Source organism: Phasianus colchicus, chromosome 17 (assembly GCF_987193195.1).
Source record: "Phasianus colchicus chromosome 17, bPhaCol1.hap1.1, whole genome shotgun sequence".
Classification (NCBI taxonomy): Eukaryota; Metazoa; Chordata; class Aves; order Galliformes; family Phasianidae; genus Phasianus; species Phasianus colchicus.
The window spans coordinates 12,283,290-12,303,709 of record NC_143452.1 but is presented as its reverse complement, the minus strand read 5'-3'; the positions used below and the strand labels follow the sequence as shown (position 1 = coordinate 12,303,709).

The following is a 20,420-nucleotide window of genomic DNA, read 5'->3' as shown; positions in this document are numbered from 1 at the left end:
AATTAAAGAGAGAAATGGAATTAAAGAGAGAACCTGAAAAGTAAACCTGTTTTCCTCAGGGCTACCATAGGGCAGTTTTTCTGATGAGGATGATGGAGAGGATTAAGAGTAGCTCTCCCTAAAGAATTTGAAATGAAAAGGACGACATTGTGAACTTGAGATACATATTTTAGACATACAGTTTATTAAAATGATCTCTTGTCTTTTCTTTAAAGGTTTTGCTTCCTGAGAAACTGTGGCTGTGTGTTCTCTGAACGTGCTCTCAAAGAAATTAAAACAGAAGTTTGTCACAAGGTGGGTTTTTTCTGGCTTTAATAGCAGTGGGGTTAGACATGACCCTCAGAGATAGATGGACATGTGTATGTACATGTGTATTTATATGTATTATGCAGAACTGTGTTCTTATCTACTATTTTAAAGTTCTGGTTTTTTTCATTTGAATATGCAGATTAGTAGCTACCAATTTGTGTATATGTAGCCCTAATTATCTTAATTTCCCTAGCACATTTTGTCTTTATATGACAATATAGTAAAGTGAACTGGAAAAAAATTAGAGAGGAAAAGTAGTGTTGTGTATTGTGCTTAAGCTAGGATTAGGAATTGCTTCCTAACAAATAAGTGTTGCTTTCAGGAAGGTATTCTTTCAAAATGCAAAAACTCTGAAGTGCAGTGTTTGAATATTGTGGTGTCTGGATACAATGTTTCTCCTGGTGTAACTGCTGGTTTAAGAATGATCCTGGTTTTGAGTCAAAATGTATCCTGTGGGATCCATGTGGGCCATGGTGGGTCAGATGTGTGATGTGATGAGTGGTTCAGAAAGAGCAATCCTGTCTCTGTACTCTCAGCATCCAGCCTTTTCATATGTTAGAATCTGATTTTGCTTCATCTCGAGCTGAGATTTGTAGTATAAATGCAAACTGGGAAATCTAGATGGATAGCAGCTCTTTTCTCTACTACTGTGAAATTCAGGAAAGCTCTTGCAAAACAAGCTATTCTTGTGCATTAATCTCACTTGTAAGCCTGCAGACCAGGCTTGGAAGCCTGCTAATATGTTAACAACTGTTTCCTGAAGGACTTTGTGAAGAGACGCATTAATGATGCAGAAAAAACACTGCTGAATATCTCTTCTTCAGCAGGTGCAAACAGGAAGTTTGCAGTCCTCAGCTTTGTATACTTTCAGCTAGATAATCTGAACAAGGTCACAGAGGTCATATATTCATGTGCTACAAGATGCATGTCAGAAAAATGCTGTTCTTCGTGGAACTGTAGGAAATTATTTTCCTTTGCTCAAAGCAGAGGATTACTTCCTTTCTAGATCTCCTGGCTTGGGTCATCAGAACCCAGAAAGTGATAAAACACTTCACTGGGAGATCCCACAGACAGCTATCTCTCTGCTCACTTCTCCATTTTCTTTTTTAATTTCTGTGACAGCTCATAGATATACTAACACGGCGACATGCTTATTGTGAAACAAGTGTTTAGAAGAATTGAATGCATGTGCAGGCCCTGCCTAACCCAAGGAACCCAAGAAAAACACCAGATTAAGAATTCAGTCTCCCTTGGTTTATCTTGGCAGTATTTGCTGCTGTATTGGATTTGGAAGACTTTAAAGAGCTTAGGTGCATGGGAGATGAAGCAGTCTTTTCATTTCAATGATAAATAAAAATTCATTTCATTTCAAAATAAAAATAATTCCTCAGTAGGACCTTTACATGAAGTAGTTGTACTTATGGTTTTACACAGACATGCATTTTTTTCTAAGGCATTTTTTCAGAGTTTTATAAAGCAAAGGAAGGAGGTTGTAAATAGCAGTGGGAAGATGGGTGCTGAAATGTACAGGATGTGACTGTTAAGAGGAAAGAAGAGCAGCAACTTTGCTTTGTGATAAAGGCATTTGATGCTGATGAGTGCTGTGCAGCATGAAGCCCTGACTCAGCAGCTTTCTGCTCTGTCCTGCTTCATGCCTGCCGTTCTTCAGGAAGGACTGAATGTGACATAAAAAACATCAGGTTAAAATCTGCACTTTTAAGCGAGAACTTTTCACTTGCTGTGTGTTTGTATTCTCCATCAGACTGCTAAAATTAAATTAAAAGAACAACCCATACTTGAAAATTGTTTTTTCTATTTGAAGATGTCTTGAACAAGGCTCTCAGTGCTAATCTGTGGCAGTCTGTTCATGGGCAGAGTAATGATTATTGAATTTGTGCTGAAACTTCCAGACTTCTGATCAGTCTGTGTAACATGGAGATTATACAGATGAGATGATACAGCTGTTCCAGATGCCTATCAAGGGAATCAGTGAATGTGTGGCATGTAGTAAGGCAGCCTGAGGAGGGAGAAGGACTGGCAGCATGCAGTGGAGCCACCAAACATCTGTTTTATCATGTTCTGAACAGGCTCTCTGGGATATTTGTGATGGGGCTGCTCTGATACTGCTTACTCTGTACAGATTCCTGTCATTAAGATTGCACATTTCTACCAGTGGTGTAACTAAATGATTGAAGTAAAAGATGGAATTGTACAGGAGCTTTGTTGTCACTCAATGCTGGAAATGCTGTGGTTCTGGCATAATCAGAAGGGATGTCCAGCTTCTGAGGTTTATGAAACCCACTGCACAGAGAGGCCAGAAGGCAGTGAGAAGTACAAATGAGTTGTTATAATGTTCCTTGTACTTTGTTTAATTAGTTCCTTGCTTATGACCATTGTACAAACCTCTTTTTTAACCAGGTTTTTCAAATGTGGTCTCTGGCTTCCCTTTACAGCTTATTTTGGAAGTGTTTCTACGTTTAACAGACTTTAATATGTGCCAGAAATAGTATCTTAACTATTTAAGTCTGTGCCACATTAAACACTTAAATGTTTGACTTAGATATAGAGCTATTGGACGTGTTCCTCAGGCTTTTGAAATAGGAATTGTGCATACATCTTTCAGATACATGTTAATGTGTGTGCAGTGTGTTACAGAGCCCAGTGTCTCCTTGGACCACGGTCACATTGCCACTTCGTGCTTAGAGCAGCAGTTACCAAAAATTAGTAAGCATCTGCTGAGATCCCAAAGTTGTGTGTGTGTTACTGTGTGAAAGTAGATTGATCAGTTTTGTAATGCATGTAATGCTTTCAGTTTTCAGCTTTCACGGGTTTATTACTTGATTTTTTTTGAACTGTTGATAGAACTGAAAAACAAACAAAAAAAAAGCAACACTATAAGAAATTAATGTTGTTATGATTACTCAGTGATGGCTAAAATAATGTTTCTGAATGATTAAGAATGGGTGGATTAATCAGGGCTTTTATATGTGTATAATTTTGTGATTTAAAGTACAAAATCCTTTAGGGAAGGAGGTTTGCTCACCAGTACCTTTCTTAAGCTGACATTGGTGAAGTTGTAATTTTTGTTTTCAAGAAGAAAGCTGCTTCTACTTTTTTTTTTCCCCTCAGTTTGATCAATTCCTGCAAGCTGAGCCAATCTGAAAGTAGTTCCTATCAAATTTCACTTCCTCATTCAATTCAGAGGTGAAACACAGTTGTTCTGCATGGCAGTGATGAACAGTGAAAGCTAGGTACTGCATTTCCTACAGAGACAGCAATGAGGAATGTTACGTTCGTGCTCTTAAAACCAGCATGGAGTGGAGAAATGCTGGGAGAACCTTGCAGTGGATTGGATGTGGTTTGGAGAGGAGTTACTGTGCATTTTGTTCCCTCTGATAAATGCAGAGACCTAGCAGTGTCAGAACTGGTTTCAGAAGGATGTTCAACATTTCTGACTGAATGTGCCAGCTGACTTGTTTGTTTCCTTCCATCCCTAAAGGAATGTCTTCAGCAATAGTCAGCCATGGGGTAGGCTGTGAGTAGGCTGAGTCCAGGCCTTTGGGTTGAGTTTGTAAGTTTCTGTAAATAAATATGGACCAGATGGTCCTCCTTTAGGTTAAAGTTTGTTTGAAAAGCATTGTTTCCAAGAAACTTGTGTGGGAAAATGAGCATTACAGTTCCAGGAAATTTGTTTGTTCTGCTGTGGGGCATTTGTTAATTCATTTTTGTGGGTTTTGTTTTTGTTTTGAAAAAGACTTAATCTTTAAGCCAGTTTTCCTGCAAAATGAGTGCTATTTCGGGTGTATATTGAAGTTTACAACTAAATTGTTCACAGGTATTTCTTTACAATTTGTAGTTTCTAATCAAGTGAATTTATAAACAACAGGATATTTTTTACACACTCCCATCAGAGTTAATACAAAAAAAAATGAAGCTTATTTGGATGTAATGGAACTAATGCGTTTTTGCAAAAATAAAAACCTTTTAAAGGAGGAAAAACTGAGATGACTTCTCAGAATTCACCACCAACTCTATTCTGTCTCCCCATCAATCTCCAGTCTTTTCTGTGGCACAATTGAGAGGATTTATTTAAGAGTCCTTAAGGGGAAGGGGAGGAGGAGCTCTTGCCTGGAAGAGGGCTGCATTCTCGTTCTCTTTATATTACATTCCCTGTTTTGACTTCGGTTGAATATGGAAAGCCACTTTCTTTGTGCAGGCTAATCAGAACTGCAGTTGGTTGCAAAGGATCTGGGAAATAGGATCCTTATCCTGGGTGCTTATGGGTGTTATCTCCAGTTGTTGTCAAGATTCAGGGAAGCTGTGGGGATTGGAAAACAGCTTTTCACTCTGTTTTCCTTTGTTCCCTGGCCTCCCATTTCCTATGCCTCCTTGCCCCAAACTCCTGCAGAGGATGAAAAACAAGGACTTAAAGTAAACACGCATTGCAGGACACCTACTACTGTTACTGACACAGACACCCTTTTTAGTAGGAGAAGAACATAAATAGTGCACGAGTGGTGTTGCCATGCTACACAATGAAATTAGAGATGCAGCTGGCCATGAATAACAGTGAAATAGACTGTGTCTGAAACTGGCTGTCACCTGCTTCTCTGCAAGCTCTGCAGCTTTAGTGACGAGTTTGTCACTCAGAGCAATCTGTTTTATAAAGCATACGGCAGACATGACTTTAGTTAGCTTGTGCTCTTCATATTTCACCTTTGTTCAGTCATTACTTCCATTTTTTTATTTTTATACCACTTAGTCCTCTTTTTTTTTTCAGCTACAGACATGGGGAATGTGTGTTTTCCAGTTAAATGAGTCACTTAGAAGATTATGAACTTTCCCCTTGTTACAGACATCATTTTCTCTAGGAATTAATCCTTCAGCAGCCATTGCTTGCTCTTTTACTGTAGTAACACTAACTGCTTATTTCACTGGTGAAACAGTAGTACAGCATTACAGCATGGGGGCAAGCAGAGTACACCAAGTGAACGAAGTCTATGGATGGAAACATTGATGGGTTCTCAGTATTTTGGGTATACATTTACATTTCAGTTAACCTCAAACATTCAGCTTCATGTTGAAAGAGTTATCTTCCTGAAAACGCCAGTCATCTTCAATTGGGACCTCAGCCTGGTGCAGCACTTTCAGCCTGTGGCGTCTCTCTAGGCAGTCCATCACGAGTGGATACGTTGCAGGCTCAAATTTGTTGGCAAATAAGTGAGGCGACTCGATAATCCACTGTAAATCCCCCAGTCCATAGACACAAATGTCTCTGATGTAATGACCTGCAAAGACAAATTGGAGTGTCTGAAAGCAGCAGAAAGCTGGAGGGAATCCTTAAAGAATCTTCATTCTGTGGGGTTGCTAGCACCTCTTACCTTTTGTCTTCATTCACTGAAGTGGATCTAGAGGTTAACACTGGATTTAAAACTTGCAGGCTGTTCTGATTTTGTGTTTTACGTAAATGGATGCGTGCTATCTCCACCTGCTCCTCTGACAGCGCTTATCTCGTGGTGGGGCAGCTGAAGTTCTCCTACTTCATTTGGATCCATTTTTAAAAATGCAATGCTTTACTGAATGAGTTGCAGTTCTGTATATTTAACTATCTTTTGCCTTTTATTCCACATGGTCAGCACTATCCTGCTTCCGTAAATCGGATTGAAGAGATTTCATTCAGTTCTGATGTATCTGTGCTTGTTGAGTAACCCCCTTCTCACTAAAACTGAACAGTCTAACGAAGCTGTTGGTTAATGTAACAGGGGAAGGTAATCGAGTACAAAGAAACTTGCAAAGTAAGAAAATATGTGCATATGCAGTTCTGTTGTTTGCCATCCAATTATGGAGGTATTGTAAGTGGGGGGTTGGGAGAAGGGTGGTCAGTATGTGGATACAGTGACAGTCTTTGCAACAGTGTGTCAGAAGGTATTTGGGTTGGATACAGCAGAGCAGGATGGGTTCTTGTTTTATGTGATAATTCCAAAATAGAATGTGATCCCACTGAGGTTCATTTATTGGCTAGTTTAATGCATAATAATTAGCAGTGAATGCAATTACAGCTCATGATTAAAAACTCGTGTTACCTTTGCAGCCTTTGTGTACGGTTCCTTCTTGATCTTTCCATTTAATGGCTCGTATGTTTCCTTCCCAGTCTGCGTTTGGAGTGGCACCTGGGGCATCTTTACAAGCATAAAGTTCTGATAAAATTCCTTTCTACTTATTTGAGGGATAATTTTGAGAGCATGAGCTTTATCACAGTAAAAATTTACTTTTTTAATTAACTCTTTCTTCTTTAGCCTGAAAGCTAGTGGTCTGCACCATAAGTAGGACTTCTCTAGAATCAAGCTCCATTTCTTAGCCAGCGTAAGACAGGGTTTAAAGGAGCAGCATCAAGACTGAAAGAATGACCACATTCATGCAGTGTAACTAAGGGTGTTGTTAAGCTCTAAAACAGAACTCAGCTCTCTGTCCCATACCCCAGTGCTGCAGTGCAGAGGTAACTCTTAGTAGAAATAATATAAATCTTACCATGCAGGCGGTTCAGTGTGACCCAGTAGTGTTCATCCGGACTGTATGTGTCTCTTGACCATTCAAGCAAGTCTTTTGCACGTGCATCAGTCAGTGTAAACTCTACAAATTCTTTAGTTAATATGTAGTAGGCGCTACCAAAATATATAGTCAAGTTGTATGGAGGTTTAGTTTTTGCATTCTTTGTTGGATACACGTACGACGTTCCAGAATGCACGTATTCTCTGTAACTAACCTGTGTCCTGTGTTTCATGTGGAGTGGTTGGACTACCCCGGGAGTCATATTTTTACCATTCCATTTACTTTTGATATATTTTATAATGTCTTTGTTTGTTTTAATAGGATAATCTTGACCACATAGATTAATAACATAATTCCACTGGATTTTGGAGTGAACCAGATCTCTCATGCAGTTAATATCAGCTTGTAGCCTTGAAAATCCTGCATAAACAACGTTTTCCCTTTTTGAGGAAATAAAAATATTTTCAAAGCAATTTACGATGTTTTGTACAGCAGCTTTATAATCTGTTGGTGACTTCTCATCAACATGTATGCAGTAAATATTCTGAGGTGTATAAATAGCTCTTAGCAGCTTTACAAACATTTCCAGCTCCTTGTGAATTGTGATAATGTACGCCAGTGAGAAATTTCCTTCTTCATCTGACAGTGGTCTCGTTATAAAGTGCAGAGCCTTAAAAACCATGGAACAGTTGCATGAGGTCTGAACACAACTGAGTGCTGCAGGTCTGTAGGTGTTCTGACAAATGTTTCCAATTTTAAGGGCTGCGGTTTTCCCCACAAAAAGAGCTGAACAAAGTTCATCTGGGTAAAATCCACACTCTGCTCTATTTGTGCTAAATTTCTGTTCCTCTTGCTCTGCAGAAAGTGTGTCCTTCAGGTAGATGAAAGTGTAGATGAACATACAGACAGCAATGCACAGTAAAAATCCTGATTTTGTTGCATCGAGTGGGTTCATCTTCTATTATCCAGATACTGTCTTCTGATCATAGTTTAATTAGGCATGCAGATTATCTGAAAGGAAGATTGAGATAACAAGGTTATATCTCCCTCTCTGACTCTTTTCTTTTAATTGATGACATAGTAGTAGTGCTTTTATTAAGGCTGAGGTTACTCTTTCCAGTTACTAGGAAGGACTGTTTGTGTGCCTGTGCTTATGCTGCAATGCACTGGAAACAGTACTTACAGACCACGAGATGATCTTCCTATGACAAACAAAATTAGGTAAAGCCCAAAGCCCAAATGGCTTTGTATAGTAATTACCTGAGAGAGGTGGGGGAAGGGCAAATAATACAGAAGTTAATTGTACAACGAGTGCAGGTTGGTCGGGGTCCAGCCCTCACAGCTGGGGAGATGTGTGAGCACTGCAGCTAAGGGGCACTCATTGCTGGGATTTGCTTGAGGCCTGGCAACGTCACGTTCTGCTGTGGAGGACCAGGATTCAGTAAATAAGGTCAGCAACAAATTTATTAAATAACCAAAAGAGGAACGCTAAAATGCAATCCACAATATTCAGCATTCTTTATCCTCACAAAGTCAGCAGGCATTTCTGACTTGTTGGAGGCTTTTTCCCCCTTCTCTTGACATCTCTGTGTTAGTGCTTTGGAAAGCACCTAATTTTTCCATTGTGATTTTTTCCCCTGCATACATCTTTCTTGCTGAAATGTCACAAGTGCAGCAGTCCTGAGTCCTCCAGCTCCTCCATGAGGTCTGTACCCTTTCCTAAAGAAAATTCCCTGGAGCAGAGGAAGGGTCATCAGCTGTCATTAAGCTTAATAATCAAGAAATACTTCATTTGTATTTTAAAGAGAATTCATCTTCTGTTGGGCCTTATTTAGTGAACTTGTTTTTAACAAATTTTATAATTTAATCTATAAATATACTTTGCATCATAACATATTTGCCATTATATAAGAATGGAGAACAAGCATCTTTTTTGTAAATGTAGTTTTTTATCTGAATGCTGTTATACTTCAAAGATTCTGGGTTTTCATTAGATAAAAGTGGGAAATAATTTTAAAAAAGAACACACAGCATAGGACTGTTTTAGAAGCTTGAAAATAAAGAGGGCATTGTAATTAAAGTAAAAAAAAAGAGAGAGAGAGATTAGGAATTTAAAAAGCATTAAAAATAGAGAATTTGTACCAAGAGAACAGATACTGTGTAGTAGTAATATCTTAAGATCTATTAGGTTGTCAGGAAGAAATGTACTTATTTTATTGTCCTTACCAGTATGCACTGAATTTCATGCTGAAAGAATGCCTCTTTTCCACTGAGCATTCTGGAAAGTGGATTTGTGTGTTAGGTGGAGGATTCATCCATTTTGATTCTGTGTTCTGTCAGCAGTGCTCTTCGGTCTGCACTGATGCATAGGCCAAAGAAAAACACGAGGAAATCAAGGCCCAGAAGAATACTTTTTTTTCTCAGCTGCTCCCAAGGGATAAATTTACTGTGTAAACAACCTTGATTGTCTTTCAGCCATTAACATGAAAAAAAAAAACTTCAGCAACTCGAGTCCACTTCAGTTTTTCTATATTACGCAAAGAGGAAGGAAAAAGGAATGGCAGTGTAAGGTGGAAGTAAGGAAAAGGAACATGTGGTGCTGCAGGCTGCTACCAGCTGACTGCCAGAGCCAAGCAGGGATTTGCATAAGGGCTATTAGCAAAAGCAGAAGCTGGGAGGGAGTGTTACAAAAACACTGAACCTTTTTGGAGCTGAAGCTAGAAAAAACAGTTTGTTCTTAGTGAATAATTAAAGGAGGGACATTGCAGTTGGTTTGAAATAGTGAATGTGATGAGATCTCTGTGAAATTTCACATTCTGTACATAAAAATTTCACTGAAGATACTGGGCAGTTCCAGAAATGTTTGGGACTTGTTTGGAAGACAGCATCTGTCTGTACAGGATGAGCGTTCTGTCTGCTTTTCCATTGTTTATTACATGTTGGATTTTTGTTTGTTTTGTTTTTTTATAATTCAGTACAACTGTGCACAGGTTGTGAAGGTTAGTTCTCTGCAGATTCAAGCTGTAACCTATTTGTTCCATCCCTGAAATTTTTATTGCCCATCACACCATAGCTTCCAGGGATGTTTCAGATTAAGTATTTACTGTGGATTTTTCCTACTGAACTGTGTAGCATCTAGAAGCTGTGTTTTATGTAGCAGCATAAGGACATACAAACACTGCTGTCAGCCAAGAGGAAATAATTCCTTCCCCAGTGGTTCAGTGATTCTGGGAAATGACTTAATGATGAAGCTTTTCCAACAAGAGCAAAATTTGACATCTTTCAACCTCCGTATGTGTTATAGAATGCACATACTGACTTTCTGCTTGTGTGTTAATGGTTCTGGGGCTGGAATTGTCTCTGTTAGTGCAGTCTGTCACTTAGAAGAGTCTCCTAGCCCCAGCTCTGTGACCTGCTGTGAAGAGCTGTGCTACCATATCCTTCCTACCTTTGAAGAGCAAGATCATTTCTTATCATTAAGAATTGGATCCACCATCCAGGACTAACCCAGGCTGCCTTGCCTTTCAATTTTCTTATACTAGAATGCAACTGTAGGTATTGAAACTCAGCCTGTTCTGTACTATGGGTAGGTTTGCTAAACTCAGAGCATGAAGTTGTCTTAATTTTTAGAAGTGCTGAGAGTGCCATTCTTCAGAGAACAGCCCATTGTGGGGATTGTCACGCATCCTTGTGGCTGCTGTCATGGATGTTACCTAATGGAGAATTATTGTCTTAATCCAACTCCATTAAAAGATAAACTCCAGAGAAAAATTCAATTATACCTGAAAATAAGCCTGTGAAATACCACCTCAGTTTATAAAAACTCCATTAACTGTATGTGTTGCAGTACATTTCAGAGTTAGGATGGGATCATTTCACAGCTCTTCCTGCTGTAGGGTTTCAGAGTGCAGCATTGCCTCTCTGAACCTCCCGTCTGTTCTGTCTGTACCTTTTGAACTGGTTAATGTTAATGTAGGCTTAGGAATGCTTCATCTTCTAATAATTATATGGTGAAAAGGCTTTAGCTCTTGTGTTTCCAAATATTTTTCTGTCTGTCTGTCATCTGAAGGATGTCTACACTAAGGCCTGCATAAACAATTAATAAGCAAGTGAATACTAATTTAGCCCTCAATAAACTTAATTGTAAAATTGGTGTTTTTAACTGCTTTTTACTTAGCTTTTTCAATCAGCCTGGGTAAGTATGCTGATTCTGCCTCTGTGTTGTGACATGTATCAAGTAAATGAAAATGTTCTTCTTCAGTCCCAGCTTGTACCACCTTATACATTCTATAGCATTCTTATGTGACTATTACATCAACATTTACCAATAAATGCAAACAGATTTGTGGAGGCGTACCTTCCTATCTATGATTTTGTTGTTGGATGGTATATTTGACCTCATTACAATTTCAGTCAAATACTATGGGAGCATTAAGATACATGGCTGTGAGATGCTAGATGGTTGGAACAGAAGTAAACCACGTATTTGTAAGCGTTGAGACTTTTGACGTAAACAGTGCTTGTAGTAATGGCCAACCTGTCCTGCACATCAATGACAGAGTAAAAACAAACAGACCCTGACTGCAGGCTTGAGTATTCTATTAAAGTGAAATGGTCTTTCTGAAGTGATTATTTTGCATGAAAATTAGACTGTTTTGTGCTTTATTTAAGAGAGTGAAAAACCTGAAGTCCAAAAATGTAATTTATTTCATCTTACCTTGTCCAGAGTCAGCCAGGAGAAGGCAGCATAATAAAAATAAACAGAGTCCTGTTGTCCTTCAGCAACATTCAGGCACTGTTCTTCATTCTGTTGCTTGTGTGGAAATTTCATATAACTGAAAGGGGTTAAACATTAACATGACTTGATCTGGTTTCCTGTGATGCTTAGCATATTTATTCTGCAGCAGTGCTGTTCAGCTTCAGAAGAAATGTCCTCTGCTTCACGATAATAAGAGAAAATTTGAGCTTCTCCAAATTTCTGGTGCCGCTATTCAGAGACGATCTTTAAAAGGCCTGAAATCAGACTTTCAGATACGTAGAGTGCATTGCTGATGATTATAAATAGTCGTGGTTTACCTCCAAGGCTTTAACCCCAGTGCTGCTAGCAGAGTGTGCTGGATGATGAGAATGGGAGGGAAAGCTGCCCTCTCTCCTCCTCCTCCTCCTCCCCCCTTCCTCTTAACTGTTTGCCTGCTGAAACTTTCCAGATTGCAGCAAAGAAGCATAGGAAGGAAATGCCCTGATGTCTGGCACTGCACGGATAATGGAGGAAATGTCATCCTCCTGAACTGTTCACTGTCTGTGCTCTTATTAGGACTCTTGGGGGTTTTAATAAGTGAAAAATTAACAGTTCAGGTTTACTGGATTTGCAGAGCTGTAGCAGTAAGTGGGAAGGCTGGCTTATTTTGGATACTTACAATAAAAATAGAATATTGCTTGGAAAGATAGAGAAAACCTCAAAGTAAATTGGGACTCAGGGACAGCAGATAGAAAATTGTCACTGACTTGACGGGAAACTGTATGAATAAAGGCTGCAGCTCGGGCAATCTGCTGTAGTGGGTGCTGTGACTCCTGAGAGAAAGAGCTCAGCACAGAACGTGCACTTTATGGAGGAGACCTTCCCACTCATCCCAGGTTGTCAGTCAGTCTTTGTCCTATTGCTGCTCAGATACAATGCCAGGAGTGGTGCTCACAGCTCCTGCAGTGCTGCCCTTCCAGTGAAGGAACTTTGGAAAACTCTCTCAGAACGTTTTTAGTTAACGATTACTGTCTCTTGTAGCTATTAATTCATCAAGCTTGTGAGGCTGGTAAATGAGTGCTGGCTTGGTCCTTGGATAAATAGCGTGTCTGCTCAGTGCCATCTCTGAATGTTGTCCTATCTAAAAAGGAACGGATGGGTCATGGGGATGCACATCCCCTGTTCTGGAGAGCAGTGTTTTTGGGAAAGTATCGAGTCCTTCTGCCTTGTTCATAATGGTCACATTTGGGAGGACTGCAGGAGTTAATTTAGTGCTCGTAGTTCAGGAAACAACTTCCAGGTTTCTGTAGGACATTAGATTTTAACACTGATGTAAATATCTAGATAATGGGAATGTATTTGCATGTTATCTAATTGTATTGTGAGGCTGCAGTAGTCGTGGATGGAACTGCATCTAAGACACTGAACAAAATAATGCCTATCCGAAGTAATGAACAGCAAGGAATTGGGTACAAATGTTGTTTTCTAAGTTTTGGCCACAGATTTTGTTATTACTGAAAATGGACAAACAAAAACAAAAAAAAAACCAGCACCTTTGTTCTCTAATGAAGACAACTATCCTACCCTATTAAAATACCCTTATTGTTCACGTGATTTTAAGTCTTCAGGGTGTAATTTTGGTAAAGTTCATGGTGGGTGAGTGTGTTTGTGTGTGTTACAGACACATAGACTGTTTGTAGGATATATAGTGGACATAGAAATGTATAACATCAGATTTTGAAGACTTCTTAATTATATGTGCCTTTAAATAATTCCCTGATGTATGTTAAGCCATTCTGGTGTCACAAATGTACCTTTATGCTTTTGTGATTGGATCCTGAAAGGACATTTGGACAAAACCTACACAGCCCATCCAGCATGTCCTTCAGTGTAAATCCCTTTAGCTTACAGCTCTTCAGTTACCCTGAGTCTCACCCACAGCTCTGCAAGCTGCTGTTCTGATGCCTTTGTCCATTTCACAATAGTGTTCAAGTTCATTGGAGTGTCTTCTGTTGAAAGTGCTGCAATAGCATCAAGGAACTGTGGCAAATACCTTCATGCGTATTTAAAGTCCCAGTATAAACAAGGTACAGCAAGGAGACCTTGTGATATTGTTGGACAAACATCTGCCAGAGAACACCTTGATCAGCAGGAATAACCTTTCTGAATTTGCAAAGCTGAAATTCCTTTGTTTTTTACACAAACATTTCAAGTCCTTGAATTTTTTTTTTTTTTTTTCATGAGGAAACAGTGATTGCTTCTAAAAAAAAACCAACCAGAATTAATATTACTATCTACTGTAATTGGAAATTAGAGAAGGTGGAGTTGGTGCAATGGATCTAGCTTGTTGCAGTTGGGTACGTTTGGATGTGTTTGGCTTCTGTAATACCAGCTGGCTGTTGTTGTGGCAAGAAATGCTCTGGTCTGGTGTACAGCATGCAGTCTTTTCCCCTGTTCTTATGAAATTTTTCATTTTAGAGGAGTTCCACTTGTGTTTTCCAGATGAGAACCCGGAATTTCTTTTCTTTTTTAAAACATAACATTTATTAAGATTAGAGTCCTTTCACGTGAACCTTTGCTGCAGGAAGCAACCTCATGGTTTTGTATGCTTAATAGGATGTGATTTTAAAAACTTGCACAAATTACTTCCTAAGTCATTAGCCTATAGGTGGGTGGGTGTATTTCATGCTGCATTCAGAAGAAAATCAAAGAGAAATGAGCATGGAGGGCTTCTTTGGAATCAGTGGTGTTCCAGTCATTCTGTCCTTGGGATAAAGACTGATGGTCTGTCCTGCCTGGGGGGATTCTCACTCCCAAATGCCTGAGCTCAGACTGAGCTGCTGTTTCCAACAAACTTAGACTGCTCTCCCACTTCCTGTGTGAGACCCACTGTTCTGCCCAATGCACTGAATACTCTGCAACCCTTACTTCTCTGTCATAGTGTCCCACTATTCATTTTTCAAACTGTTCATCACTTGATTTACCCCGTGTTTGTTGTAATTAAACAAGTGAAAGATATGTATGGTACTTTAATGCCTGCTACCAATACACGAGTAACCTTTATAAACCTCAATTCAGAAAACAGAGGAGTGGTAACAGAGAGGAACATAAACCAATTCTGCAGATTTGCAGAAAGCCTCTGGATTTACCAAAATTAAAAATAAATGTAAATATAAAAAAATAATGAGATCTTAAAATGGAACATGCTGTAGTGGATGTGCTGGGTGTTCTCCAGATGATTAAAAATTGTGCAGGCAGCTGTGTACTCAATCAGGAAACAAGTTACATGAAGCAGATTACTTATATAATCCAGATTAATTAATAAATGCACTTTGAAAATGTAAAACTTGGGTAGTGTTTAATAAATCAAGTGAAGTACAGTGAGATAGCAGGGCTGGGTTAATGAATAATGCCATTTTTGTGACTCCTTTGTTTAAATGAATTGCTGCTCTCAGGCATCGTTGCTTATATGACTGTCAGTAAGTGGAAAAATGCAGTGTTATAGTGCTTAGGTCTTAATCAAATGCATTCACAAATTAAAAAATCTTAATATTTTCATAGCTCTGAAATTCTTTTAGAATATGCTGTGCAGATTGGTGTGGGAGCTGCTTTTAGATGTGGTTATCAGAAGTTCATGATTCACTACAAAGCTGAATGTTTTTCTTTTTGTAAGAATGAAGTGCTGACAGTTGGTGCTGTTCTGCTCAGTAGTAGAACCTACCAGGATTTTCCCTTTGGTGTTATAAGTGCTGTATGAAACAATTAGAAGAGACAAAATAATGGAAAAGACAAGCAGAAAAGGAAAGGTTAGAGAACTTGGAGAGAAAAGGGTAATCAGAGGGGTTAATTCTAGCAAAGGTTCACTAGGGTGAAGATCCTGAAAAAGTAGTGATTTTTGTCCTCTTTCCTTGAAGTGTGGTGTTCCCTTTCAAGAGGAAGATGTGATTATCCTTAATGGTAACAAAGAAGATGTGGAAGTACTGAAGAAAAGAATGGAGGATAGAAGACTCAAAAGTAAATTAGAAAAGGTAATCTTATTTTATATGGAGTTATTTTGTATGGTGCAATCTTCTGTCAGATCACATAACTTTTTCTGCTGCTCTTTATACCCACTGGAGGATTGACTTGGAATGCTGTGTTGTACTTCAGTGCATTTCTAAAAGCAGAGCTTTTGCACTAACAGTATGCTCACCTTGTATCTGCTGGAACTTTCTTGTGACTAGTAGGCATGGTGCTCTGAAAGTCATGGAATTCAGTGATGTAGGTATAATGAAGCAGGGTGCCAGAAATGTGGTCGTGTTCTGCAGTTCTTAACAGTCCTGATAAATGACAGTTATTTTTCTCACTGTGCTAATGAGGTCTTGGCATATTTTTTTAAAATTTAAACAGACAAAATGCCATCAAAATATCCATACTGTGCACTCTAATGTATGCTGCTGTTATGTCAAGTAGCAGTTGCTGTATGGCACAGAATTGTCAAATGACAGCAGTGCAATGAGCTGCCTGTCTTCCTGCCCGTAAGACAGAGCATGAGGAAGAAGGAACTAGCACTCTTCTCTAGCAATCTTTCACATATGTGCCCATGATGAAATATATATGATGTATGTTCATCTACATTCATATATACTATATGTAATGTTGCCAGATGATGGGAGGTAGCTTTTCCTTCTAAACTTGTCAGTAATAACAAAGATGAAAGCACCCTGAAAATAAGGGTGGGTTTGTTTTGTGCGTTTACAATGAAGAGCTCCAGGAAAGCCTGGCCTGCTGTCAGCATTGTACTGCTCTACCACCACCTTCTGGCTGTGCTCTGCAGCAACATGTGGTGTGGCATCTTTTTCCCAAAGCGTTAATCATATTCTTCACAGCATGGGTTCTCTTAATTCTTGTAAAATATTTAAATAATTTGTTTTCATTGTGTTTGTCTGACATCCTTGAGTTATGTACTCTATTCTGAGTGTATGCAGTCTGCTTTTGTGATAATAACACCAATGGCTGTTCTACTACATCTTTCTTTTTCAGTTTGGCATTTTATGTAGCCCAGGCCAGTAATGGGATACTTGTTGTTGCTGCTGTTTATGGGGTTTTTTTTGTTTGTTCTCTTTTTTTCATCTGGACAATCATAAATTAACTTGGAAAATCTGGTCCACAGATGCTTTTAAAATTTTCCGATTAACTATTCACACCTTTTCTTCCCAAGGAATTTGCAATAAAGGGCCCAGTTAATGCAAGTTACCCAGAAGGGATTTTTCAATTAACTAAATGAAAAGATGTGATATAAGATGTGGGATTATTCTGAATTTCTTAATGAAAAATATCTTTACTAATTACAGTTACTTTGTCCTGTTTGAAGTCCTTCCATGTCCTGTCCCACCACATGGGTCCAGAGCATGAGATCACATTGGTGATTATCCCTCCTGCTGCCCCACTGCAAAGTGTACAAACCAAAATAGCAAAACTGGATGGTTTAGTTTTGGCCTGTATGGTTTTCTTCAGGATTCCTTTAAGGATTCTGAGATTATTATTTTTGCCTCATAAAAATAATGTAAAACTATGGAGCGATATTGTGGAAGGAACAGTTCCATTGCGTAAGACATAAAAATGTAGCAAACTGTGTGTGTATCAAATGCAAACTGGGAATTACACATCCAGTCAGTACCTCATCAGATTTCTGCTTGTGTTGTTTCAGAAGTCAAAGAAGTGTAAATCAGCAGAATCAGCTGCCCAGCAAGTCACCACTGAAGGTAATTTCACAGCTGTACATTAACTGCACTCTTAGAAGTCATGAAACAGATGGACAACTTCACTTTTTTATTTCACAGATTCTGCAGGACCATCTAAAGTTAAGAACAGAAAGGACTGCATTGCCTCCAGCTCTGGGGAGAAGAGACACATCATCTTCACCAAAAGTTCAGGTTGGTGGATGTGCTTTTATCTAAATGTAAAAAAGCATACCAGTAGATATACTTGGAAAAATAGTGTAATCCATGTCTGACAGTTTTGTACTGGAGTTTTCAGAAACTGCCCTGTTACTTCCTTTATTTTTGAGTCTTTTTTCTGACTTTCGAACTTCTTCACAGCCTATCTTAATATATTATCTTTCTCAGTAATAAAAGGTCAGTTCCTGTCTCCAAGTGAGCCACGATTTCATGGCTTGCTTTTTCAAAGAATCCACTCTTTTCAAAGCATGTCCTAAAGGCTGTCTTTTCAGGCTGGAGTAGGAGGCTGCCTCATGAACTGGCACAAAGCTCCTTGCTCAATAGGAACTGTACTCAGCTTTTTCTTAAAACAGAGTTTTGCAATACTGTCTGCAAAAAGTGTACAGGACTACAGAACTGACTCTGCAAAAACTCTGCAAGGGCTTCTGATTGTCAGTTCTTCCTCATTCTGCCCAGTTTGTGCCATCTACTTCCATCATGTAGTGAATTTTGGTAAATATCAGTATAGTGGGAATTGACTACTTATTATAGTTTCATAATACCTAAAACTACAGACTCTTTCCACATGCTTGTGTGTGGTAAGTGTTGTGGTGAGAACTAATCAAGTAATAAACACTCTTAACTAAATTGCATTTTTTTAATGGGACAAGGCAGACTTGCTTATGTCATTTCAATATTGCTAAGCTTTGAGTTGGTGGAAACCAACGTGAACAAATGAAATTAGAAATTCTTACTCACACAGTTATATAGACAAGGGTTTGCTGTATCCATTTTATTGTTTTCCCAGAGTGCAAGTGGTCAAAAAAAATCTTCCATGTCAGTTCATTTCAATGAAGTGTATTAAAATATCCTGAGCTGATGGCTTGACTTGTAGTCGTTTATTTCAGCTGTTAGTTTGCTATGTGTCTCTGGTAGCACAGGAATAGAACTTTAGGATGTATCGATGTATCTACAGTTATCATGAAATTACAAATAAATTTGCCTCTCCATTAATCCAAAGGACAGTGAATTATCTATAGGAAATACATATTATGTTTTTTGATATCTTCAATTAATACTGATGTTTCATACAGAAATTCAGGTGTGTTTTTCAAGTCAGTCTGACATTTCAAGGTGAAGAATTCAAGTACTGCAAAAAGTTCAAAGTACTGCAAAATTCAAGTACTGTAAAAGACAGTATAATTTGTTTAATGAATCTAATAATAATTTATCTACAGTTCATTATTTCTCTGTTTGAGAAACGGAATTTCCATTGGAAATGCTTCACCTACTCACTATTTTCATAAAGGTTAAACTTTTGAAAGCATTTAATTTGAGATCTATTAAATTGCTCTAGGATGTTTAAGAACCTAGTAGTTCTAATGATGTTTGATGTCTTTTTCTTTTCCAATAGTGCAAAGGATAAAAACATGTCTTTTGAAATGTCAGGTTGCTGGTTTGTTTCTGACAGCAATTATATTGACCAGAAGGGGAATAGAAGGAGAGAGAGAAAATAAAGAAAAATCCCTGGAGTGAGGAATGCCAGTTGCATAGGAATTAATTTGTGAACAAGGCACCCCAAGGTTTTTGGACTTGCAGCATACACATTCATTTTTTCAAATCCATTGTTTGGTAATTCTTTCCAGACAACTATTAGTGCCATTAAAAGCTGCGTTCTCCAAATACATAAAAAAGATCTGATCTGTCATGCTTTAGAATTGCATATAGAATTCTTATGACTGCATGCAGAAATCAGATAAGTGGATTTTCAGACTCCCCACTAGTTGTTTACACACAGTTGTGCCTAAGATACGTGAGATGTATGGAGTTTCTGCAGGCTGTAATGTAGTAATTTCTTTGTGCAAGAGATTTGTTACATGCTTTTTGAAATACTGTCTTCCTGCATCAGAGAAGGATACACAGTCATTTAGAAAGAGCAAGTTTTTTTTAGTTGGGTTTTGTTTGGTTGGTTCTCTAGCAGTAGATATAATACACTGAGTGAGATGGCATCAAAAACAGAGGGATGGGTGTTTTTCCTATCCCAAATATTTAAAAAAAAAAAAAAAAAAAAAAGAATGTGGACAATTGTTGTAAATGACTTTGCAAAGAATAAAGGGAGAAGATTGATTCCCTGGGGACAGTATTTCACAAGTTTACTTTGCTCATTTGATAGCTGATTTTCAGACAATACTTCAAAGTGATAGAGTACTTCAATGTTTCTTTCTTAAAACTCAAGTTCAGAGCCATTTTTCACTGGGAGGAATAAATGTTGTCAGTACTGAGTTACAGCACAAGGGGGTTACATGAGTAGGAAAGAATTACTCTCCAGGATTTGTAAATGCATTTTCTGCATGAATCCTATGAGCCACAAACATGTTACGGTTGAGTTACGTTTTTTGCGTGTGTGGAAAAAATGCCTGTGCTCCTTGTCTGTTCCTACAGTATTTTAAACAATTTTACCAATATTAATGTAAATACCTCTTCGTGTTGGTTTTTTGTTGTTGTTGTTGTTTTGTTTTTAATTGTGAGCTGTTACATATGTGTGATTCTATTCCTTTTTTTCTAGCAGATGACAGAAGTTCATCTGTCCCTGGAAAAGTCAGTAAGGCTTCTACTGCCACTAAGAGATCCATTGCAGACAGCGAGGAGAAATCTGAGGCATACAAATCTATTTTTACAACACACAGCTCAGCAAAACGTCCAAAGGAAGAGTGTTCCAATTGGGTTACTCACACAGCATACTGCTTCTGAAACAATGATGAGCCTGATTGTAACCTTCAGCACTGCTTTCCTACCCTGAGGCTTTTTTGTACAACTCCAATGCAGAAAGTAACTGTAAACTAACAAATAGCTAATGAACTTGTGTTAGTTGCAACTTGTATTAAATAAAAAATAGATAACCAGAA

At 38.4% G+C, this 20,420-nt stretch overlaps 2 protein-coding genes across 4 annotated transcripts in view; one reads left to right on the top strand and one right to left on the bottom strand.

Annotated features, from left to right (window-relative positions):
• Positions 1-20,420, top strand: part of RTF2 (replication termination factor 2) — a 23,294-nt gene extending 2,874 nt beyond the window's left edge. Inside the window, exons 5-9 of one of the 2 annotated variants that reach the window (XM_031616427.2) lie at positions 216-294; positions 15,511-15,624; positions 17,286-17,340; positions 17,419-17,511; positions 20,084-20,420. In XM_031616427.2, coding sequence (XP_031472287.2) covers positions 216-294; positions 15,511-15,624; positions 17,286-17,340; positions 17,419-17,511; positions 20,084-20,265 — 523 coding nt within the window. In that variant the 3' untranslated portion in view covers positions 20,266-20,420. Of the gene's footprint in view, positions 1-215; positions 295-15,510; positions 15,625-17,285; positions 17,341-17,418; positions 17,512-20,080 lie in introns of both variants that reach the window. The other variant, XM_031616421.2, reaches the window with a different exon arrangement.
• LOC116244607 (putative beta-1,3-galactosyl-O-glycosyl-glycoprotein beta-1,6-N-acetylglucosaminyltransferase 7) lies at positions 4,420-12,341 on the bottom strand. Of its 2 annotated transcripts, XM_090151938.1 has the most exons (5): positions 11,576-12,341; positions 9,085-9,217; positions 6,838-7,869; positions 6,393-6,488; positions 4,420-5,597 (listed from the first exon to the last, which is right to left on the bottom strand). In XM_090151938.1, exons 3-5 carry the CDS (start codon positions 7,811-7,813, stop codon positions 5,371-5,373), a joined length of 1,299 nt encoding a protein of 432 aa, XP_090008064.1. In that variant the 5' UTR covers positions 7,814-7,869; positions 9,085-9,217; positions 11,576-12,341; the 3' UTR covers positions 4,420-5,370. The 2 variants fall into 2 exon arrangements, with proteins under 2 accessions (XP_090008064.1, XP_090008065.1); XM_090151939.1 differs by lacking the exon at positions 9,085-9,217.